Source organism: Protopterus annectens, chromosome 6.part0 (genome assembly GCF_019279795.1).
Source record: "Protopterus annectens isolate FY-2018-M chromosome 6.part0, PAN1.0, whole genome shotgun sequence".
NCBI classification, from domain to species: Eukaryota; Metazoa; Chordata; order Ceratodontiformes; family Protopteridae; genus Protopterus; species Protopterus annectens.
In genome coordinates this window covers 1,542,450,468-1,542,473,413 of record NC_056737.1, presented here as the reverse complement: position 1 = coordinate 1,542,473,413, position 22,946 = coordinate 1,542,450,468, and the positions used below count along the sequence as shown (strand labels likewise).

Below are 22,946 nucleotides of genomic sequence, written 5' to 3'. Positions count from 1 at the left end.
TGTTTTGTTTGCACTAGTTGGCACGATGCGCAGCTACGCGCAAAGCCATTGTGCTAGTTAAAGCAGTGCTAAGCTATGAGCAATTATACTTAAATGTGCGTAATACTGGTAAACTTTGCTTAGCAGTGCTTCACATTGCTTAAGATACGTTACTTATGCATTCATCAGTATGCATAACCATTTCACCTTCTTATATATATATATATAAAATATCATTCACTACTACATAGGCCATTTCAATGCTTTTTACTAAAATTTAAAAGATAAATGTCAGGAATTATTTTTATATACAGGTTTCCAACAGAAAATAGAAAGGGGAGTGGTGGGACTTGAACCGGGAATGCCTCCTCTTTGTGCGAAGGCTCTACCACTATGCTATTGCTATTTGGCTTAATTTGCATATATGTTTCTTATTATCCTCTTTGATGTCGAAACTGCTAACTGTAGCTAAGCACTGGGCAAACCCACGCACACACGCGCAAATATGGGCAGCTATATCGGGAATACAAAAAAAAAAAATAAAAGTTTTACATTTTAAAATTGTACAGGGGTTTAGAATGTGGAGGAGTGTAGTGTTGGGTATGTACACATTTGAGCGGACTCGCTCATGTCAGTTGACATTTCCCAATTGAGAGACTTGCAGTGGTGTGGATTTTTGGACTGCTTGGCAGTCCGACATGCCCCCTGCACTAGTGCATGCTCCGTGTTAGCCTTAGAGTTGGGCAGTGTGCCCTCATGAATATGCATGGCATGCTGACGTTTTACTCTTAGGCTGCAGTTTCCGTGTAAGACTAACTTAATCTTACACGGATGGTTAGTGAATCCTGGGGAAAGACTTTAGTTCATGTCTTTACTATCAACAGTCTGGAATTTTGCATTATTCTTGGCTTCCATTGTGGGTGTTGTTGTTGAACTTCTGCTCAGTAGTGGTCTAGTATAATTCTTTACTGAGCTGTCATTACATTAGGAATAAAAATCTTTATTATTTTTTCCTACATATAGAAGTTTTTGTCAGAGGACTTTTGAGCCCCACACCAATTTAGCCTTACATAAATAAAGACTTGTGTATGTCTCTTTACTGCTAGAACTACCAGCTAACTACATTTCATAACTTAGGGTCAGGATACACTATTCTCAGAAAAGTACAGTTGTTTTAGTTAACTTACCAAAACAGTAGATGTTCAAATAGATCACTGTAAGTACAGCTGTTTCATTTAACTTACCATAACAGTAGATGTTCAAATAGATCACTGTTGCAGTAGCCATAGCTAAATAGGATGTATCCTGCTAAGAATATCCAAATTTGGCCAGTCTACAATATTTAGGCCCTTTTCTCCTGTACCATATATCTACCCTTAAAAGAAGTTATCCCAGTATAACAGAGATCTACATAGGCTCACAAATTCATAGGTATATACTAGGTTAATGTCCACCAGGGCCTTTGTAAGCTTATCTTCTCAACCCAACATGAGCATTTGTTAGGAGGAAGTATGTTAGTTAGGAAGTTTCTAAAGGTTATGTGTGTGTGTATGTGTGTGTGTGTGTGGGGGGTATGTTAGTTTGGGAATTGTGACTGCCTAAATCCATCTATCAGAGACATGGGGGCCAGGCATGGAGTGAAATTCTGATTTCCCTTCCATTGGTAAAGGTTAGCTTAAATAGGGTTAGGGATGGATTCTGCCTCACATGGATGGGAAGCCAGATTCAGAGCATGGGGATTCTTAGAGATATACATCTGTCTTGCCAACATGTCCAATATATATTGCTAGCAAAATTTAAATCCTTGGATCTAGTGGTTTTCTTGATCACATCCCTTGATGTGAGGTGTTTGTTGATACTTCAGTGAGATTAACTGCAATCCTTCGAAGAGCAAGTCTAAATATGAATAGGGGACTATTTAGCAAGTCTAAGGCTGCAGTATCTTTGAGTATCCATGTACTCTAATACATATAGCTGTCTCAGAGTTAATATATAGAAACAGCAGGGATGTGGGGGCATGGCACCTACAATGTAGTATGCATGAAGTAAAGACAGCCTTTGAAAATGCTTTTAGGATTCTACAGTAAGTTTTAGCATTCATTTTTTATCTCCTGAAGTCACACGTTGCTGTCCAGAGTTGGCAAACTTGCATTTATGGATATCACTCTTCTGACACACTGCTCCTGACATGCTCTATGTGTATATTATGATAGTATTAGCCCTCAGGTTCCCTCATTCTTAATCCTGAATTTGGTCTCCTACCTCTATCCAATATCTATTTTCTTACCTATGTACCTTCTTGTGATAATGGCTATCTTAATGGGATTTGATACCCTGTATTCCATGTCAGAACCCTAATCTTTCTTGACCTGCCCCTTATCTTCCTCATCTCTTGGCTTAACAGGTCACTTCTCCCAACCTCTCATCCCCACCTGCTACAGGTGCCTACACTTAGTATTGTAGCTTTTGTCATTTCCTGCTTCCTGCTAATGGTGTACTTGCCTTTCTTCTTCCTTGTTGCCTCTTTGTCATATATTTCTTCAGCTATATCCCCCCCTTCCTCTCTCTTCCCTTTCTTCTCCATTTATCCTTCTTCATCTGTCTCACATTTGTGGGTACCTCATGAGCTGTCTGCATACTTGTCTTGTCTGTTCTTCCCCTTTCACACTTTCCCATCTGTTTGTTTTCCTTTTTTCCCTAGTCCCCTTTTCCATTTTCTACCAAGTTAATTTTTGAAGATCCACTCTCTAGCTCTTTCTTGTGCTGCCTCTTGCTTTTCTACCTCAAGCACCTTCTCCTATAACATGGTAGATATGCAGCTGAAAGCATAATAAACTGCTTTAAAATATTTAGTCAGATTATTTATGTGTGTAAAACTGGGTTACCTTCATTTCATCAACAGCTCATTTCACTGACAAGCAAACCAGCAAGACCATTTCACTGAAAGTTCATTTCACTGACAACTCATTTCATCGACAGTGATATATGACCTTTTCCCCACTGTAGAGAGATCCTGGAGTCAGAATATATAGTAAGGGGGGTGTGGGGGCCACAGCCCCCCACATACTTTAGTTGTATATTGTTTCCTGCAAAACAGTTATTCCTTGCACTTATAAGTATCCATCTCTATAGCTTAAACATTTATAATATGTACTTATTCTAACTCCAGGATGGCTCTACAGTGGGGAAAAGGTCATATATCACTGTTGATGAAATGAGTTGTCAGTGAAATGAAGTTAACCCATAAAATTGTATCAGTCTCAGAGCAGCACTTGGCCTTGGAGCAGTTTGCTTCCCTATAGGTCCACAAATTTGCATGGTCCCACATTCCCCCCCAATCTTTATTGGACCCAGTGTAAGTTGTTTTTCAGTCATAGTTTCCTACCACCATCCCTACCACTACTATGGCAGCCTCTATGATCTCCTTAGAATATTTATGGCAGGTTCTAGGTTACTCCTAGAATACTTATGCTGTGAATGAACATCCTACAGCACTGACACTCTGCCCCCTCCGGCACCGGTGTCAGTTTCAGATCACCCTCTATCCCTTGACAGCAGTGACCCAAGGCCCCAGGATACCTCCATGAGTGGTCCTCAACTTTCTGATGTCTTTCCCAAAATTTTTGGCTGAGGAGCCTGTCAGAAAGAGATTGTGTAAGAGGAAACATGTTGACTCCCCGGATGAGTCTGTCACATCGGACACCGACCTTGAGGAGTCAGAGGGGTCCCCCAAGTCGTCTTCTGAAGATATCTCTTTTTCAGGTATCCTTGAGATCTTGAAGCAGAGAGGCGGCTGGCCCTCCAGATCCCCTTCTGATGAGGAGTCAGTGTTCCTGAAGGCTTTCGTGTCTCAACCTTCCACCTCTTGGGCCTCTCCCCCTTTCGATGAGCTACTAGATCTCATCTGTTGAAAGGTGTGGGAAACTCCTGATACTGTGGAACCGGTCCCTAGGAGACCCAATAAGTTTTTGTCTGGTCCCACAGACAAGGAATATCTGACAAAAGGTGTTCCAGTAGATGCTATGGTGATGGCAGCAGCACCAAGAAGGAACTTGCTGAAACTTTGTCTATCATCCATCTGCCTAACAAGGAGTCCTGGGCAACGGACAGGTATGGGAAGCATGTGTTTACCTCAGCAGCCTTTACTCTGTGGTCGCTGAACTACTTGATGCATTTTACAAGGCTCCAGAGAGATCTCCTAAAAGAGCTAGGAGATTCTCTACAGGGTAAAGTTTCTGATGCCATGGCACAGAAGGTCAATGCACAGATGTCTACCCTAACTTCCCTTACCAACTCTTCCATGAAGCTGATTTCACACGCAGCTGATGGAGCAAGCAAGGCAGTGGGTTCCAGAGTCACCCTTAGGAGACACTCCTGGGTGCGCCTGTGTAATTTCACGGAGGCCTTCAAGTCTACATTCACCAATGCCCCATTTGACGGTTCATTGCAATTCAGAACCATGGTGAAGAACACTCTCACTAGATGCAAACAGGAAGGAAAAACCCTGTCTGCCATGGGAGTCTGTTTTTCCATGCCTTCTAGACCTTACCTCAAGGGTCAGAAGGGTAGGAAAATATGGTTCAGGAAGTCACAGAGGTTTTTTCAGGACACACAAAGTGATTCCCCTTCCAGAGGTAGGGGAGGGGGTGGAAATTCAGGTAGAGGCAGAGGAGGCCTGCGTAACCAGGGGGACTGTGATTCCTTTCGTGATTCTCCCTACCAGTGCTCCTGAAGGGAGGCCCGACTGTGCATCTCTGGAGCTGGTCAGGGGTCGCATTTCTTTATTCCCAGAAGCCTGGTAAGACATCACCCAAGATGAGTAGGTATTAAAGATAATTTCCAGAGGTTATCATATTCCCTTCTCTTCTCCTCCCCCGCCAACCAAGAGAATTCCAGACGTTCCACCCAGTCACAGGGATTCCGCAACTTTAGAAATAAAAAAGTTGCTTTCAAAGGGAGCCATCCAGCCTGTCCCCACAGACCAAGTAGGATTAGGAACTTACTCCAGATTCTTTTTGGTGCCGAAAAAAACAGGGGACCTGAGACCCATCTTGGATCTCAGCCGACTGAACCTACATGTACAAAAGTCCAAGTTCCACATGGTCACCTTACAGTCAATACTCCCTCTGTTAGGGGAAGATGTGTGGATGTGCTCCATCGACCTCAAAGATGCTTACTACCATATCAAGATGGGCAGGGCATCGAGAAGTCATCTACGCTTCCGGCGGCTGGGAGCCAGTCATTTTCAGTTTCACGCTCTGCTCTTTGGTCTCACCACACCCCCAGGGTGTTACCAAATGCATGGCACTGGTATCGGCTCACTTGAGATGTCAGGGATTCCATGTGTTTCCATACCTGGACGACTGGCTCCTTTCTGTCACCACCAGGCATATACTGTTACAGACCAGGGATGCCAGCATTACACTGTGCCAGAGGTTAGGAATTACTCTAAATTGGGAAAAATATGCCTTGTTGCCCTCGCAGCATGTCACTTTTATAGGCGCCAACTAGATACGGTGCTCATGAGGGCCTTCTTACCAGAAGAGAGAATTCAGGCTCTACAACAGCAGGTCTACACCTTGCTACCATTGAGGAAGGTCAAGATAAAAGTGGTCCTCAAGTTATTAGGGACCATGGCTGCCAAGATCATGTTAGTTTCCCTTGCCAGATTACACATGAGGGTTCTTCAGTGGCTGCTTTTTGCCCAATGGTCACTACAGCATCTTCCACTCTCCCATTCTATTCTGATTACGGACACGTGCAAGCAGGATCTATGCTGGTGGCTTCATGCCAGCAATCTCAACGTGGGAAAACCTTTTGTCCCATCTTCTCCAGTTGTCATGGTGACCACGGATGCCTCCCAGATCGGGTGGGGGGGAGGCATTATCTCGGCAGGACAGTCCAAGGCACGTGGCAGGATCACGAGACCCATTTGCATATCAATGTCTTAGAGATGACAGCAGTGCTATTAGCATTGCAAGCACTTCAGAGCTTTCTCCCTCTAGGGACAATTGCAATCCACTCAGACAACATGTCAGTGGTATGCTATCCAAACAAGTAGGGAGGAACAAAATCATACCCCCTTTGCAGAGAGGCACTTTGTGTTTGGCAGTGAGTGGTGTCTTCCCAATGCTTTCTAGTTGCAATGCATATACCAAGGAAGTCCAACTTGATTGCTGACAGGCTGAGCAGAGATATCCTAATGCCTCACAAGTGGTCCCTGAACAAATATGTTGTAGAGAAGATATTTCACAGATGGGATCAGCCTTGCTGTGATATATTTGCCAGCCCCCTCAATGCCAAATGCAGCAGCTACTTCACCCTTATCCCCCCGAAGGGGGAGACACCCAGGGACGCTCTGGTTCACGACTGGCCCTCCGGTCTTCTCTATGCCTTTCCACCATTTCCTCTGATATCAAAGGTCATTCAGAAAGCACAGTCTTTGGGAAGCAAAATGATCCTGATTGCCCCACACTGGCCTCGTCAGATTTGGTTCCCCTTCCTTCAACCCTATCTAATGGATGATCCCTGGATTCTGGACCCAGATCCAGATCTGCTGACTCATATGTCAGGACAGTTCCATCCCTCCATCCAGACCCTCAAGTTGACAGCTTGGCTGCTCCAGTTCCATCCCTAGTCAGGCTTCATGATTTTTCCCCGGAAGTGGTCCACATTCTGTCTTCTTCCCACAAGCCTTCTACCAGGAAGATTTATTCCAGTAAGTTGAAGAGATTCTCCATTTGGGCCCGTGAAAGACATATTGATCCTTATACAGCGCCTATTTCGGCAATATTAGAATTTCTTTCTTAACTGTTAAGTCAGGGGTCAGCTGCAGCAGCCATTAAAGTGCAACTGGCAGCGATTTCTACCTTTCATGTTGCTAATGAGCCCAACCTTATGGCTCATAGGCTTTGTAGAGCCTTTCTGAAAGGGACAATGTTACTCCAACCTCCAGTCTTTGATCCAGTAATGCCATGGGACCTCAATTTTGTATTACAGAAGCTCACCTCGACTCCCTTTGAGCCCACAGCTATGTGTGACCTTAAATTCTTGTCATGGAAGACAGTATTCTTGGTAGCCATAACTTCAGCTAGGCGGGTCTCTGAGCTCCAAGCTTTATTGATTAAGCCACCTTATTTGGTGTTTCAGAAAGACAGGGTCTCCTTAAGAACCAATCTTTCCTTTATTCCAAAGGTTGCTTCTGTTGTCAATATCAACCAATCCATTGAGTTGCCTGTGTTTTTTCCTGAATTTTCTAACAAGGTAGAATTTAAATTTCATCATCTAGACGTTCATAGACAATTGTGTTTCTATTTACATAGGAGAAAAGATTTCAGAAAATCAGATCAACTGTTTGTCTCATTTTCAGACACTAGACTTGGGGTTCCTGTTTCTAAAGTAACCTTGCTTCACTGGATTGCCAATTGCATCTCATTTATTTAGGCTTCTAAAGGCAAAGAATTACCCTTTAAGGTGAAGGCTCATTCTATGCAATCTGTGGCTACCTCAACTGCATTTCAGGCTAGCATTTCTATGGATGATATTTGAGCTGCAGCAACATGGGCTTCGCTTCATACTTTTATTAGTCACTACAAATTAGATCTGGTCTCTAGAGGCAGATCTTCCTTTGGTTCCACAGTGCTCAAGAGTACTTTTCACTGAGCCACCCATGATCAAGGTGCTAGGGACGCTGTCCCACGGGTAAGAATGAAAGTGAGATTGGACTACATAACATCAAGAAGTTATGTGCTCACCATAACCTTCGATGTATGTAGTCCATCTCGCCTTACATTCTTACTAACCCCCCTCCTACCCCCTCCTTGAGGACCTGAAGGTATAGTCTCTAGGTGTCAGTAGTCCTTTCTGTTGGGGCTGTTCTTCTTCTCAGTGTGTGTGTGTGTGTGTGTGTGTGTGTGTGTGTGTGTGTGTGTGTGCACTTGCAGCAAACAAGATCTGGGGAATGGGCCTGCTGCATGATGGGATACCTCTTAGCCACGAGCCAATTGAAGACTTTGAGCTAGAGTATGGCCGAGTCGGAGCCGAGGTTTGGCTCCGAACCCAGGATTAAGAATGTAAGGTGAGATGGGCTACATACATCGAACATTATGGTGAGTACATAACTTCTTGTTTCTGCGATGAATAAGCTTTTAGCTAATGATACAAAATATTCATCTGTTTCTACAAATAATGTTATTTATATGAGAACAGATGACCATTTGAATGATTGCATATTACACTGGGCCATTATTTTATAGCTGTATCAATTTTTAAAAGTACAACATCTGAGAAATGAAGTGTTATTTGCTATTCCACAAATTCATAAAAAATAAATAAAAAATCTTTTGTTTCATCCTATCATAGCTTCAAAAGGTTCAAAAACAGAACCTTTAAGTATGTCTGTTGATAACAATTAAAGGAATTTAGTTAGTCTGAGTCTACCTTTTATTAAGGCCTCGCAGCATGTTTTGCCTAATCTATGTGATTTTTCCCTGAACAAATGTTATAATTAACAGTCTTTTATTTACTGATGATGTAACATCATTACATACATATAAGAACAGACTGGATTAAATGACTGAATGTTTATCCTTTTCTTCTATCATGAATAATGAAGAGATAAATGGTTTCACTACATGAAATGAGCTTAATTAATAATACAGTTGTGCATGTTTGACAACTCACTGCTGTTGTGATGGGTGCAGTCCTTGCACCAGCTTTTGCAAATCTAGTCATCATCAATTAGGAAAGGACGTTTTTATGTAATTATATGGAATACACAAAGGCTTTATTTTATGCACATTTTAATAACAATGTTTTTATGATTTGGCAAGGTTCTGCTGATGAACTTAATTTATTATTTTTTTTTAATTCCAGCACTGATTTTTTTATTGTGTACTTAAATATATTTTAAGGCTATTGTTTCTTTTCTTGATTCCGATATTAAATACATCGGAGTTACATTTTCATCACCTATTTACAGAACAATATTTTTTGTAAATAATTATTTATATTTTACTAGTTTCAGTTTGCTTATGTTAAAAATAATACAGTTAAAACCAATGCATTAGACTTTCCAGATTTGTTACTAATGGTGATGAATTTGAAAGAAAAAGTTTAGAATTCATGTAATTTTTTATAGAGGATAGACAGTCAATTTTAGTGAAGACATTAAAACCAATGCTTTATTAAAAAGGAAACCATTTATCAACTTATTTAACTTACAGAGTTACACGAAGAATATCTTTAAGTGGCAAAGCTAAAGCATCAATGTGCTTAACGAATAATTTAGATAGCCATGTGATTAAAATTAGCAAGTGGGATTACATTCTGGACAATGGCGATTTTTTTTGGGGTACTTAGAAATGTTCTTTCTTTTGTTAATAAGAAAGAGAGAAGTTTAAAAAATTTTTGAATTTTCAGATTGCTGCAAAATTTTCATCAAGAAAAAGAGAGTGCTCAAGTGAGGTGCTTACTTCTTCTTGAATGTATCCATAAAGACTTGAAAAGTAAAAAGTCATGGATGAGGTCATAAGAAGGCTGAAACATGCATGAATACAGCTAGTGAGGTTTGGATTTATTGACCTGAGTATGTAAATAAAGACTTAAAAAGAAAAAGTAAAATGTCATAGACATTCAAAAGTCATGTAGATGAATCACTTAATGTCCTTAAGGGGTCATTTGCATATATCCCATGGTCCTCCATTAGAGGAGGTTTAAGGTATCACACAGTGAAAACTCTAGCTTGGCTTGGTTTTTTTTTTTGTAGTTTTTATTAATCAGTTTGTCTGTTTGACCTTTTTACTCTGTAATTTACAAGGGTCTAAAACACAGTCACTACCCTCTTTAAGACTGAAACTACCTCTGTAAGGCAACCATTATGTATTCAGAAGTATAAAACACATTAATTTCTCACTAGTATGTCCTCCATTTAAAACTGTTGTAAGTGAGTGAACCTTCTCTACGCTGGGACTTGCTAACTGGAACCAGATGTCTACTTAAACAAAAAACATCTAGAAATTATTAAAAGATTAAAAAGATACACTTAAAGAGCATCTCTTTACTAAATCTACCTAAAATTGCTACCATAACAATAGTATTTGTTTAAGAAATTTCTCAGCCCCCTAATGTGGCATTTCATACACAATATAGTTCAGATGTATACAGGAGTTTATGTATTATGATTGTATGATTGCACAGTGTTTTATGAATATCCTAGCTTACATTTTGTGATTTTGTGTGTGTTTGTGTGTGTGTGTGTGTGTGTGTGTGTGTGTGTATATATATATATATATATATATATATATATATATATATATATATATATATACACACACACACACGCCTGTGTGTGTGTGTGTGTGTGTGTGTGTGTGTGTGTGTGTGTGTGTGTGTGTATTTCTTTCTCACTCAATACACTTTGACTGGATCTTTTAATCTTTAACCCTTCTTCATTGATTTTTTACCATTATATAAGGAATTTTACTATGTACACATTCTGTATATAATATTGTTGCTTAAAAAGACCATGATGCATTTTTTGCTCTGAATTTGCACTGTGGCTGAAAAGGCTCATTAGACCAGATAACTTACCTGGTCAACAAATTGTAAATAAATAATCAAATAATGATTTCAATAGTCTGGACATTATTGCATAAAATGTGATTTGGTTTACACTGACAAAATTATTAGAAGAGTAAATCAAAAGATGTATAAACATATTAACAATATAAAAACAAAGATAAAAATAGTGCACTTCACAAACATTTTTTATTTTTTGAACTATAAAACTATAAAATATATTATTTGTGTTTTAGACAATGTAGATTTGGATCTAAGAGGGGGCGATGTGAACAATGTTTTAGAAGTTGCATCTACTTTTAAATGACATTAATTTTCCAGGTTTAATTAACTATAAAACATCAAATGTGGTTTGAAATCATATACTTTGCATTACCTGTGATTGGTTGCTTTAAATCTTAATAAAGTTATTTTAAACTTTTTGGATATTTAAGTAGCTTTAATTCTGTCTGCTTTGTTCGGATGAAGTCTTAAGTAATTTATTGGAGACAAAAGCACTAAATATTTAATAAAGTATAGGTAAATGGTATTTTTACATCATTTTATGGCTATATCTGCATAAGAAAACTTGATTCTACAATTTTGACAGGCACTGTTGATTGACGACTGCCTTCTACCTTAAACAGTATAACAAACATGAAAGTAAGATGATTTCATATTAAACAACTATTCATTCAAGGATCATTTAAAGTGTACTCTACAGATAATCACAAGAAAGTTGTTGTTGTTGTTGTTGTGTCTTTTGGCTTTTCCCGGTTAGGGGTCGCCACAGCGGAACTCCGGTTCGCTAATGATTGGTAGTTGATTTTTACATGCCGAGTTACCAGCCCTGATGCACAGCCTTCAACGAAGGTATGCCCATTCATGCATGTCTCCATGCAGAAGATGCTCTAGCTGAGAATCGAACTGGACAGCGTCTTACTGTGAGGCGACAACGCTACAGCAGCACCACCACCGCGGATAGATAATCACAAGAAAGTACAGATACTTTAAGTTGTTAAATAATGCAGTTTATCTCTTGCTGATATTAACAAAGACAAAATCTAGACAGACCTTATCAACAACATAAAGATAATGATGATCTTTTTTGGTTTTCTTAATTTGTTTATTTATTGATTGATTAATTGATTAATCGAGTAATTGATTGATTGTTATATATGTTCTTTCCTTGTCACTAATGGAGACAGCTTTGTTTTAGGTAAGATAGAGATAATTGATCTTTTTTGGCTTTCTTAATTTGTTAATTTATATATTGATTGATTGATTGATTGATTAATTGTTATATATGTTCTTTCCTTGTCACCAATGGAGGCAGCTTTGTTTTAGGTGAGAGTTCCTTCTAGTTACTGGAAGACTGCAGTACAATAAACTGCCCAAATGATACAAAGCTCAAATAGAATGAAGACAATTCAAAATGCTGGCGATGACTTACCCAGCTGCCGGCATACATGGATTTAAAATGTAAAGTCATCTAGGGCAGCAATACGATTTATAATATACTGAAGAGAAACAGAAGAATGCAACTGACTTGGTTTTCTGAAAATTACATTTTTGAAATTAAGATAGGTGTGTAAAAATACTGTATAATTTTGTTCAACAAAACATTAATTCATGATATTACATTTTAGTCTAATACAAATGGTAATGGAATAAAACTAAATATTGTAGCTATATAACAAAACAGGAACTTTTAAATGTACAGTATTCTTGCCAGAACTGCAAAACTAAATACTATGTGGCTACCTTTCCTCTATTGCTCGTTCTTTTCTTTCTTCTGTTTGAGGAACTGAACCTCCGAGCAGAGGAAATTCAGCTGTTAGCATTTCAGGTGTCAACAACACTCTTTGTTCCTTTTCATTGCCATCCCTAGAGTAAAACAAACAATGAATGGCTGCAAAATGCATTGAAAGTACAGAAATACATTATGGCATAAAATATATATATTTCCTTAATTTGTTTCTTGCAGCTGTAACCATATTACAAATTTGTTTAGTATTTATCTGGAGCAATAAAACCAGTAATGAAATACCAGGAATCAATTAAGTTAGGTGAGTAATGTAATAATAAGGTAAGTGAGCCATAACATTGACCCATTACTTATCTAATATTCCTCACATTTTCAGGTAATCAGGTTATATTTATAAGGCAAAACAAGACTTTTGTTTCATGATGGAAAGCAAACATGAACACTAGCCACTGGCATTTTATTACTTAAAGCAGCAACCATTGAGAAACTTAAAATACTTGGGAAAGCATGATAGCAGCAAAGGGCTAAACTTCCAACACTACTGATGGACATGTTACCCTCATTTTATTTAATTAATCAATCTATGAATGTTTTACTCATTTATGAAACCAGTCACTGCTTTTGCCTCTGGAGCTGTGATGTGAAGGCTGCTCAGTCATCTGTTATTAATGAGGGAATATTTCCTCATATTACTTCTGAAATTTGTTTCATAAAAATACATAACATTTGCACCTGCTATATACTGCCCTGTACTTCGAGAAATGCTTCTTATTTAGCATACTTGCTCATATGAGGAATTCAAAGCCTTTGATTATGTTTGCCTGTTTTCCTGACAAGTTAATAGTAGTGACAGCAAAGAATGGAACATTTATAGAATACCACCAGTTAACAGAATGTTTGAAATATGAAAAGAAAGAAAACTAGACATTTTAACTGAACAGTGTGTATCTGCTGCCAGAATGGGCATCTAATTCAAGCTCCTGTTTTAACTGTAACTGAGAAATAATGAATGAAACATTACATATGTGAACTATATAGTAAAACTGCAGCTGAGCATTATCTCAACATTATGACCTATGTAATGCAATGTCAGCTTACATTCCTGTGATGTTTTCTTTTTCTTTGTCTGACAAGCCATACAGTATAGGTGGTACATCAACTGGAAGCAAATCAGTGCCAAACGGATCACACCTGGTCAGATAGAAAGAATAAAAAATGCATGTTAAACAATAAAAAATCTACTTTCCTTAACAAATAACAAAAGTTTAAACAAATTAATTTTGCAGTAAAGACTGCCATAATGATAAACCAGGAAATGAAAATGTTGCAGTGCAGCTGCTGTAATATTACATATATAATAAGGCTTTAGTAATATTAGATACATAATAACGCTTTATACCTGTATGACTTATACATTTGTAGAGACTCTAAGACAAAGAAGCAAAAACCCATGAGAGAAAGTATATTTAAGAATGAGTGGAATCAAATTAACTTGTATGCATGCATTGTACCTTGAAACTAATTTGCAGTGAAATGCCTGTCATGATTAGCAATGTCCTAAAACTAGTCGGGTAAATCTTTTTCCTAATTTTTATTCAGCAGTTGCAACTTTTTCCTATGTACTTTTGCCTTTTTTACCAGCTCACCATCAACCTTCCTACAGCCCTTGACTTGGGTGAAAACCAACTACTGGAGCACATCATCTGGGCTAGTATAACAGCTTATATACTCCTGGCTTCTGGATACCATAAACACTCTTGCAACCAATAGCCTACTAAATAGCTCACTAGTCTCCCACTACAGACTATCCCCATTGTTAACCTGAGAGGATACAAGAGATAGCCAATATCATAACTGACTTCCCCCTGCAGACTTGTATCCCCCAAGTGGCGCATTAGTCTCTCCACCACTGCCATTCACCTGATGTGTCCAAGGGTCTACAGACAACCTTCACAAGCAAAGACAGATAAGCATTTCTACTAGCCTATGACCCACTTCAGGTAGCTGACATGAGAAGCTTTGCCACCCTGGTGGTCTACAATGCCACCCCAGTGTGTATTCATGCTCCTATGGATATGCAGTTAAAAGCTACTGTAATCAGTTTGATTCCATCAAGCTCAAGTTCCTGGTTTAAGTGAATACACAAATACTCAAATCTCTGCCTTCATGGTGGCAACTGGCTGACAGGAACTACCTTTCTCTCCCCATGGATGATCTATCGGGTATTGGCTACTCATTTCCAATCCCATCTCCATGAGTCTTACAGCACCTGAGCCGCTGATCAAACTCGGGTCATCTGGATCATAGTCAGGGCTTCATCTCTTACTACCACAATGTCAGGTATGCTACTTCACTTAAAAGGATGTGAAAAGGGCTTCATCAATGATTCTGCTCACACAGTGTTTCAGGTGGTTTCCTCATTCTTTTAATTTAAAAATGCCGCTTTTAACACAAAATATACTCACCTCATCATTAACTCAAAGTATTGCCTTATTACAATAAAGAAAGTAATGAAATAATTGGTGTGAATGTAAAACACTGGATTTGAGCAGTGCATTTGATTAGCTCTCAGAATGTTCTGGTGGCACAGTACTTTAGCAGCAGCTGCCACTTTAACATTCTAACATATTCTGTGAATTTCATTTGTAAGCGTGAGGTGAAATCTTCTTCCTAAAATGTAGTTTTTGAGCAGCTAAGGAGGGCATTACACCCCTTACATTCAGCATATTACCTTCCCTGATTCTGTATATACCACATAACAGAACAACATGGTTATGTAATTCATGGCATGTTGCTATTCAGGATGTCATTAACAATATTAGTTTAGAAAACAAAAAAAGACATCTTGCCCATCATTTCATAGTGGGACACTTAAATAGTGTGATGTGCTGTCTGTTCTCACTAGACAGTTTTTTGTTTATGCAGGTAGATTTTATAAGCAGAATGTTAGATATTTGTCAGTATTGTTAATGAAATTCATTTCCAGCACAAATATAATATACTTAAATTAGAAAAAAAAAAACATATTGTGGCATTCAGCAAGCAGTGGAGACTGTTGTTTAATTAAATTAAATTTTATTTATTGTAAGGTGTCCAGCATAAAGGTAATTTAGAAATGAAAATTAAGCATAATCCTGCTTTAGGCTATGCTAGTTCAGAAGCTTCTCAAAATAAAACAACAGCTTACAATTCACAATCCTTGTTATCCTGCCAAAGTCAAGCTAGACAGGTTTGTCTGTCAATAAGTCAATGGTTCATGATACTATACAACTTCTTCTTGCCAAAGTTTCTGGTCAGGATTCACCAACAGACCTACTGTTGGTCATATAACTCCCTCTCATTGAAAAAAATCTCTCTCTCTCTCTGTCTCTTTGTCTCTCAAAATACTCATCTAATGTTTCCTTTCTAGACTCAGGTACCTCTCTTACAAGAGGTAAATATCTCTTTCTTTCTGTCTCTGATACTCCATTTATATAAAAAGGGGTATGGCTTATTCCACTCAGAATAGCAAAAATCCATGTGTATCTGTGCAGCCAAAACAGAACAAGAACAAATGAAAAACAGCTCACGTAGTGTACTCAGGTCTTCAATGCCCAAATAAAATTGCTATTAATCAACAAGATGCCACAAAATGGTACAAAGGTTTTTAATGTTCGCAACACACAGTCTATAAACCAAAAATACAGAAATAAAACATAGTAATACACAGTCCAGTTAAGCGCTTTCATCTCCCTCAAACTTACAATGGGACTTCATCAAAACCCTTACTAAATTGTTAAAAAGCATTAATATATTTGAACCAATTAATTATGAAAATACCATCCTGTAAAATTTTAAAGAGGTATGACTAAAACCAATGCAATGTTGGAATTACGTTTAGCAACATTCCATTATTAAAAATGTCATTTTTAAGTGTACCCTTTAAACTTTCCAAGGAGGTTAAACATTCAATCTTGGAAAATATATTTAAAGAGTTTAAAGAAATTAATACAACCAGATTAACTGCACAGTGTTGAACAATAAAAGTTATTAAATGCTAAAAAATCTTAAATATAAGAAATATCTAAAATGTATTTATTTGTTTAAAAGTTTGGAACAACGTGTACATGAAATAATGTCAGAAAACTAATAATAATGAACGTACAACACTCTCTTATGAAGTATTTTCTATTGTAAGTCATTTGCTCAAATTTTCAATATAGATGCAATGGATGGACATTCATTCAGGCCAGAGACTGTTGAACCATTTAGCCTAGGCTGCCAAATTAATTCCCTTTCTCTAAAATTGTTCCCCAAGAACCTCTTCTCTTGTTGAATGGAACCACCTCTATGATCCCAAATATTTTTTTTTTAAATAAGAACAAAGTAAAGTGTGCTTAAATAAGGCATTATCTTTACTGGGATACTTGTTGTTTCTCTACTGTGGCTGTTGTGGACTTGTTCACCTCTATTCCCCACAAGGAAGGTTTAGATATGCTCCATGAAGCTATGTTAGAGTTGTCAAACTTGAATAACACAGTGATTAATTTCATTATGAAAGTTAGGGAACTGATTTTAAACAATAATTACATATCCTTTGAAGAAGAGCGTTTTAGACAAACAAACGGGTTGGCTATGGGGGCCAGTTGTGCCCCGATATATGCAAATCTTGTGATGCATTGGTGGAGGAAGAAACATATACTAAATGCTAAATATACAGATTATTGGTTTATTTATTTTTGCTTTAAATGATATATTTATTTTGTGGAAGGATGCTGGTTCAAAAAAGATCATTTATATTGCACATTAATAATGTCACTCCCTTTTTGAAATTCACACGTCCATTCATTTGACAAGACTGACTATTTGGACTTTATGATAGACAAGGATTTTGTTAATGGTGTTTTTGATTCAAGAATATACAGGAAACAAACATTTTCTAACAGTTACTTAGATTATAATAGTTGCCACCTGACACATACTAAGAGGAGCATTTTTAAAGGACAGTTAGAATTGCCCATATGTGTTCAGAATCTTCTACATTTGTAGTGGAACTTAGTAATTTAGTTTATATGTTTAGAGAAAGAGGGTATCTCCTGGACTTATTGTTTACCATTAGTAAAGAGATTCTTCAGGGATGGGGTACTAAATGCAACCCCCTGTTGGGATCAGAAGACTTGACAATCCATCATACCTACCATCTTCATTCAGGCAATTTAAAGCGCTACACTAATGCTATGGTAATATACTGCAAATCATATTCAGGACACATCAAGAGTATTATGGTGAAAAACTGGAATATGTTTAAGGGGAATTGAGACATTTTCATTATTTTAGGGGAATCTCCAATGTTTGTGTTCAAAACAAACAAAAATTTAAAACATCTCTTCGAACACCCTAGAACATACCACCAGAACAACTTCAGTAGGGGGACAAAAAGTTGTGGGGTATGCAATCAATGTACTTATATAGTGGAGCAGAAGAAGGTATATTTAGGGTCTCCGACTATTGAAGTTGCTTTAGCTGATGGGAACTGTACCTCCAGGGCGGTGATATATTTAGCTATCTGCATAGAATGCAGTACATTTTACATCAGAAAGACAGAAAGACTTCTTAGAAAACATATATATGAACATTATCATGCCGTTAGTAAGAAGAACACAAATAATGCCTTATTTAAGCACACTTTACTTTGTTCTTTAAAAAAGAAAAAATATTTGGATCATAGAGGTGGTTCCATTCAACAAGACAGGGGGTTCTTGGGGGACAATTTTAGAAAAAAGGGAGTTGATTTGGAAGCTGAGGCTTAATGCTACAGCAGTCCCTGGCCTAAATGACTGTGCATATATTGCACCTATATTGAAAATGAGAGCAAATGACTTACGATAGAAAAGACTTTGTAAAGGAGAGTTGTACGTTCATTATTATAAGTTTCATGACATTATTTCATATGCAAGTTGTTCCATTCTTTTAAACAAATAAATACATTTTTAGATATATATTGTATTTAAGATTCTTTAACATTTTAATATCTTTTATTGTTCAACACTGTGCAATTAAGCTGGTTGTATTAATTTCTTTAAACTCTTTAAATATATTTTCCAAGACTGAATGTTTAACATCCTTGAAAAGTTTAAAGGGTACACTTAAAAATGACATTTTTAATAATGGAATGTTGCTAAACTTAATTCCAACATCGCACTGGTTTAGTTTTAAAAAAGGCACTGGGGAGCAGTGAAGAGTTAGCTAGGTAACTACAGCAGAGATGGTAAGGGAGACAGCTAGAAAGGTGCTTGGTGTGACATCTGGACAGAGGAAGAAGGACAAGGAGACCTGGTGGTGGAATGAGGAAGCACAGGAGAGTATACAGAGGAAGAGGTTGGCGAGGAAGAAATGGGATTGTCAGAGAGATGAAGAAAGTAGACAGGAGTATAAGGAAATGAGGAGTATGGCAAAGAGAGAGATGGCGAAGGCTAAGGATAAGGCATATGGAGAGTTGTATGAAAGGTTGGACACTAAAGAGGGAGAAAAGGACTTGTATCGATTAGCTAGACAAAGGGACCGAGCTGGGAAAGATGTGCAGCAGGTAAGGGTGATAAAGGATAGTGAGGAAAACGTACTCACAAGTGAGGAGAGTGTGTTGAGCAGATGGAAAAAGTACATTGAGGGGCTGATGAATGAAGAGAATGAGAGAGAGAGAGAGAAGGTTGGATGATGTGGAGATAGTGAATCAGGAAGTGAAACAGATTAGCAAGGAGGAAGTACGGACAGGGTGGGATGTTGGCATAATGGTTAAGGTGTTTACCTTACAAACGCAAGGTGCAGGGTTTGATTCTCACATGGGATAACTGGCTAGGCTGAAAATGGCCCAAAAGGGCAGTTAGCCTAGTACTAATCTATGAATCTATGAATCTATAAACAGCTATGAAGAGGATAAAGAATGGAAAGGCTGTTGGTCCAGATGACATACCAGTGGAAGCATGGAGGTGCTTAGGAGAAATGGCAGTGGAGTTCTTAACCAGATTGTTTACTGAAATCTTGGAAAGTCAGAGGATGCCTGAGGAGTGGAGAAAAAGTGTTTTGGTACCTATTTTTAAGACTAAGGGTGATGTGCAGGAGTTGTAGTAACTACAGAGGGATAAAACTGATCAGTCACAGCTTGAAGTTATGGGAAAGAGTAGTGGAAGCTAGGTTAAGAAGGGAGGTGATGATTAGTGATCAGCAGTATGGTTTCATGCTGGGAAAGAGCACTACAGTTTGCTCTGAGACTGTTGATGGAGAAATATAGGGAAGGTCAGAAGGAGTTGCATTGTGTCTTTGTGGACTTGGAGAAAGCATATGATAGGGTGCCTAGAGAGGAGTTGTGGTATTGTATGAGGAAGTCAGGAGTGGCACAGAAGTATGTAAGAGTGGTACAGGATATGTACGAGGGTAGTGTGGCAGTGGTGAAGTCTGCAGTGGGAGTGGCAGATCCGTTTAAGGTGGAGGTGGGATTACATCAAGGATCAGCTCTGAGCCCTTTCTTTTTTGCAATGGTGATGGACAGGTTGACAGACAAGATCAGACAGGAGGCCCCATTGACTATGATGTTTGAAGATGACATTTTTTTCTGTAGTGAGAGTAGCGACCTGGTTGAGGAGACCCTGGAGAGGTGGAGATATGCTCTAGAGAGGAGAGGAATGAAGGTCAGCAGGACTAAGAATATGTGTGTGTGAATGAGAGAGAGGATAGAGGAATGGTGAGGATGCAGGGAGTAGAGTTGGCGAAGGTGGATGAGTTTAAGTACTTGGGCAACAGTTCAGAGTAATGGTGAGTGTGGAAGAGAGGTGAAGAAGAGAGTACAGGCAGGATGGAATGGGTGGAGAAGAGTGTTATGAGTGATTTGTGACAGATGGTTAGCAGTAAGAGTGAAAGGGAAAGTCTTCAGGAGGGTAGTGAGACCAGCTATGCTGTATGGGTTGGAGATGGTGACATTGACAAAAAGGCAGGAGGCAGAGCTGGAAGTGGCAGAGTTAAAGATGTTAAGATTTGCATTGGGTGTGACAAGGATGGACAGGATTAGGAATCAGTATATTAGAGGGTCAGCTCAGGTTGGACGGTTTGGAGACAAAGTCAGAGAGGCGAGATTGCGTTGGTTTGGACATGTGCTGAGGAGGGATGATGGGTATATTGGGAAAAGGATGCTAAGGATGGAGCTGCCAGGTAAGAGGAAAAAAGGAAGGCCTAAGATAAGGTTTATGGATGTGGTGAGAGAGGACATGCAGGCAGTTGGTGTGACAGAGCAATATGCAGAGGACAGGAAAAAATGAAAACAGATGATCCACTGTGGCGACCCCTAATGGGAACAGCCGAAAGAGAAGAAGAAGAAGAAAAGTTTAAAGGGTAACTTAAAATGATATTTTTAATAATGAAATGTTGCTTAACTTAATTCCAACATCGCATTTGTTTTAGTCATACCTCTTTAAATGTTTACAGGATAGTATTTTCATAATTAATTGGTTCAAACTAGGTATATTAATGGTTGTTTAACAATTTACTAATAGTTCTGAAGTCCCATTTGTAAATTTGAGGAGGACGAAAGTGCTTAAATAGACTGTGTATTATTGGGTTTTATTTTTGTATTTTTGGTTTATGGACTGGGTGTTGCAAACATTAAAAACTTTTTTTTAACCACCTTCTGGCATCTTGTGAATTAATGGCAATGTTATTTGAGTTTTGAGGATCTGAGTACACTAAGTGAGCCATTTTAAATTTATTTTTAATCCACCCAGAGCAGATCTGGCTTCTTGTTGCAGCCTGTCCCAACACTGGAGCTCCATATAGTCTGCATTAGTCACTGTGGGGCAATATAGGACATACCCCCCCCCCCAGCTCAGAACTGTGGGAATGAACTACACTGACCAACTATATTTGACTTCACAGGATACAGCCTCAGTGGTTGACAGTTATTCTGCCTCCAAATACTTCTCTTGTTTGGACTCTGTCTGGTAACATGTCTAAGCTAGAGATAGCATAGCATCCCAGTTTGTCCATGCTATGCAAAGTCCTTTTCTTCATGGACATTGTTCTCTCTAAGTTACCTGGTTAAACAATAATGTTAAGAACTGCAGAAGAATGGTTTTGGTTTCATTTCTGTTACTAGTGCCTTCTACAGTATCACATGAACCATATAACAGACTTTTAACTATTTGCAGTGCAAAACCTCTCTTCAGTGACATTTTCTCTATCCACAAATGGTTTGTTGGAGGCTATAATATCTTGCTACTGTAATTCTCCTTGCACGACTTCATAACCATCCACAACATCATTTCCCATGTTGTCATAATGTTCTGGAACAAGTGATCAAATTGTTTTTCTGACAGACCACATGATGCAGAAATACAACTTATTTTACTTGTTTTGCACCAAATGGTTTATCTGCTAATGTATCATTAGTTTCTATGACATACTCATACTTTTGTTCCACTGTTTTTTTTTTCTTTTTATCAAACACAAGTTGTGAGTCTTTTGGGTTAGACTCTATGACTGAACATTACTCAATAAGAAATATTTCAAGAGATCTAAAAAGCATAAGTGCAAGCAGGACATCATATAATCACTAGAATGTTGGATGATATTGATTATAAACATGTAGCTTAATTAAAAACTGTTTTCCTAGGAAAGTTCAAGGCAACAGTGTCTTGTGACCATTAAGCCTTACCAATACCTATCCTTGCTCTGTAACCCCATCTCAAGGAGGGTTAAGCTATTCAAGCCAGAATTAATTTATGAAAACCCACCCAATTATCAAGGTCATGTTTTTACGAGGATATTGCTTCACACAGCTTGACCTTGGTCTATTCCAGAGGTGGGGGGAGGTGCTGATAAATGAGCCTGCCTTTCCACCATATTTTATTAATCTGTTGAAGGTTTAGATCATCTATTTCTTAAAGACACAATACTTCAAAACAGGCTTTAGGCTGACGGTATTATTTAGACAAGGGAACTTGTCAAATCCTAACTGTGTTATCCATCTGTATTCTTACAGTTCAGTCTTGCTATATATATCTCCATTCCTACTATGCTCTACTATAGTTTGCAGTGCCTTAAAATAGAATTCATACTGGTTTCCTGCTTTTAGATTACATTTGTGACAGGCATTTATTAATATGTTTCTTCTGATATCAAAGATATGTTCATACATACCTTATTAAATGTCTATTATCTTGAATAATACTGTTAAGGGCAGAAAAGTGTTTTCGGTTTCATTTCTGTTGGCAATGCCTTTGACACAATGACATGAATCCTGCAACAGACCTTGAGTATTTGAAGCACAAAACCTCTCTTCAGTGAGATTTTCTCTGTCCACATCTGCTGTGTTGGAGACTGTAATATCCATTGTAAATCTCCTTGCACAACCTCGTAAACTGTCCACAGCATCATTTCCCATACTGTCATAATGTTCTGGAATAACTGATCAAATTGTTTTTCTGACACACCATATAATACAGAAACACTAATTTTACTTGTTTTGCACCAAGTGTTTTATCTGTTAGTTCACTGTCAGTTTCCATTACATACTCATACTTTTGTTTCATAAACTAGGTTTTTTTTATATATACCATACATAAGTGGTGAGTCTTTTGGGTTAGACTCTGACTGGATTTTAATCAACAAGAAGTAG

At 38.2% G+C, this 22,946-nt stretch overlaps 1 protein-coding gene across 1 annotated transcript in view; it reads right to left on the bottom strand.

Moving 5' to 3' along the window:
- Positions 1-22,946, bottom strand: part of LOC122803998 (cilia- and flagella-associated protein 221-like) — a 1,154,724-nt gene that overhangs the window by 63,382 nt on the left and 1,068,396 nt on the right. Inside the window, exons 13-14 of the mRNA XM_044073679.1 lie at positions 13,403-13,495; positions 12,301-12,423 (exon numbers count right to left, since the gene is read on the bottom strand). Coding sequence (XP_043929614.1) covers positions 12,301-12,423; positions 13,403-13,495 — 216 coding nt within the window. The remainder of the gene's footprint in view (positions 1-12,300; positions 12,424-13,402; positions 13,496-22,946) is intronic.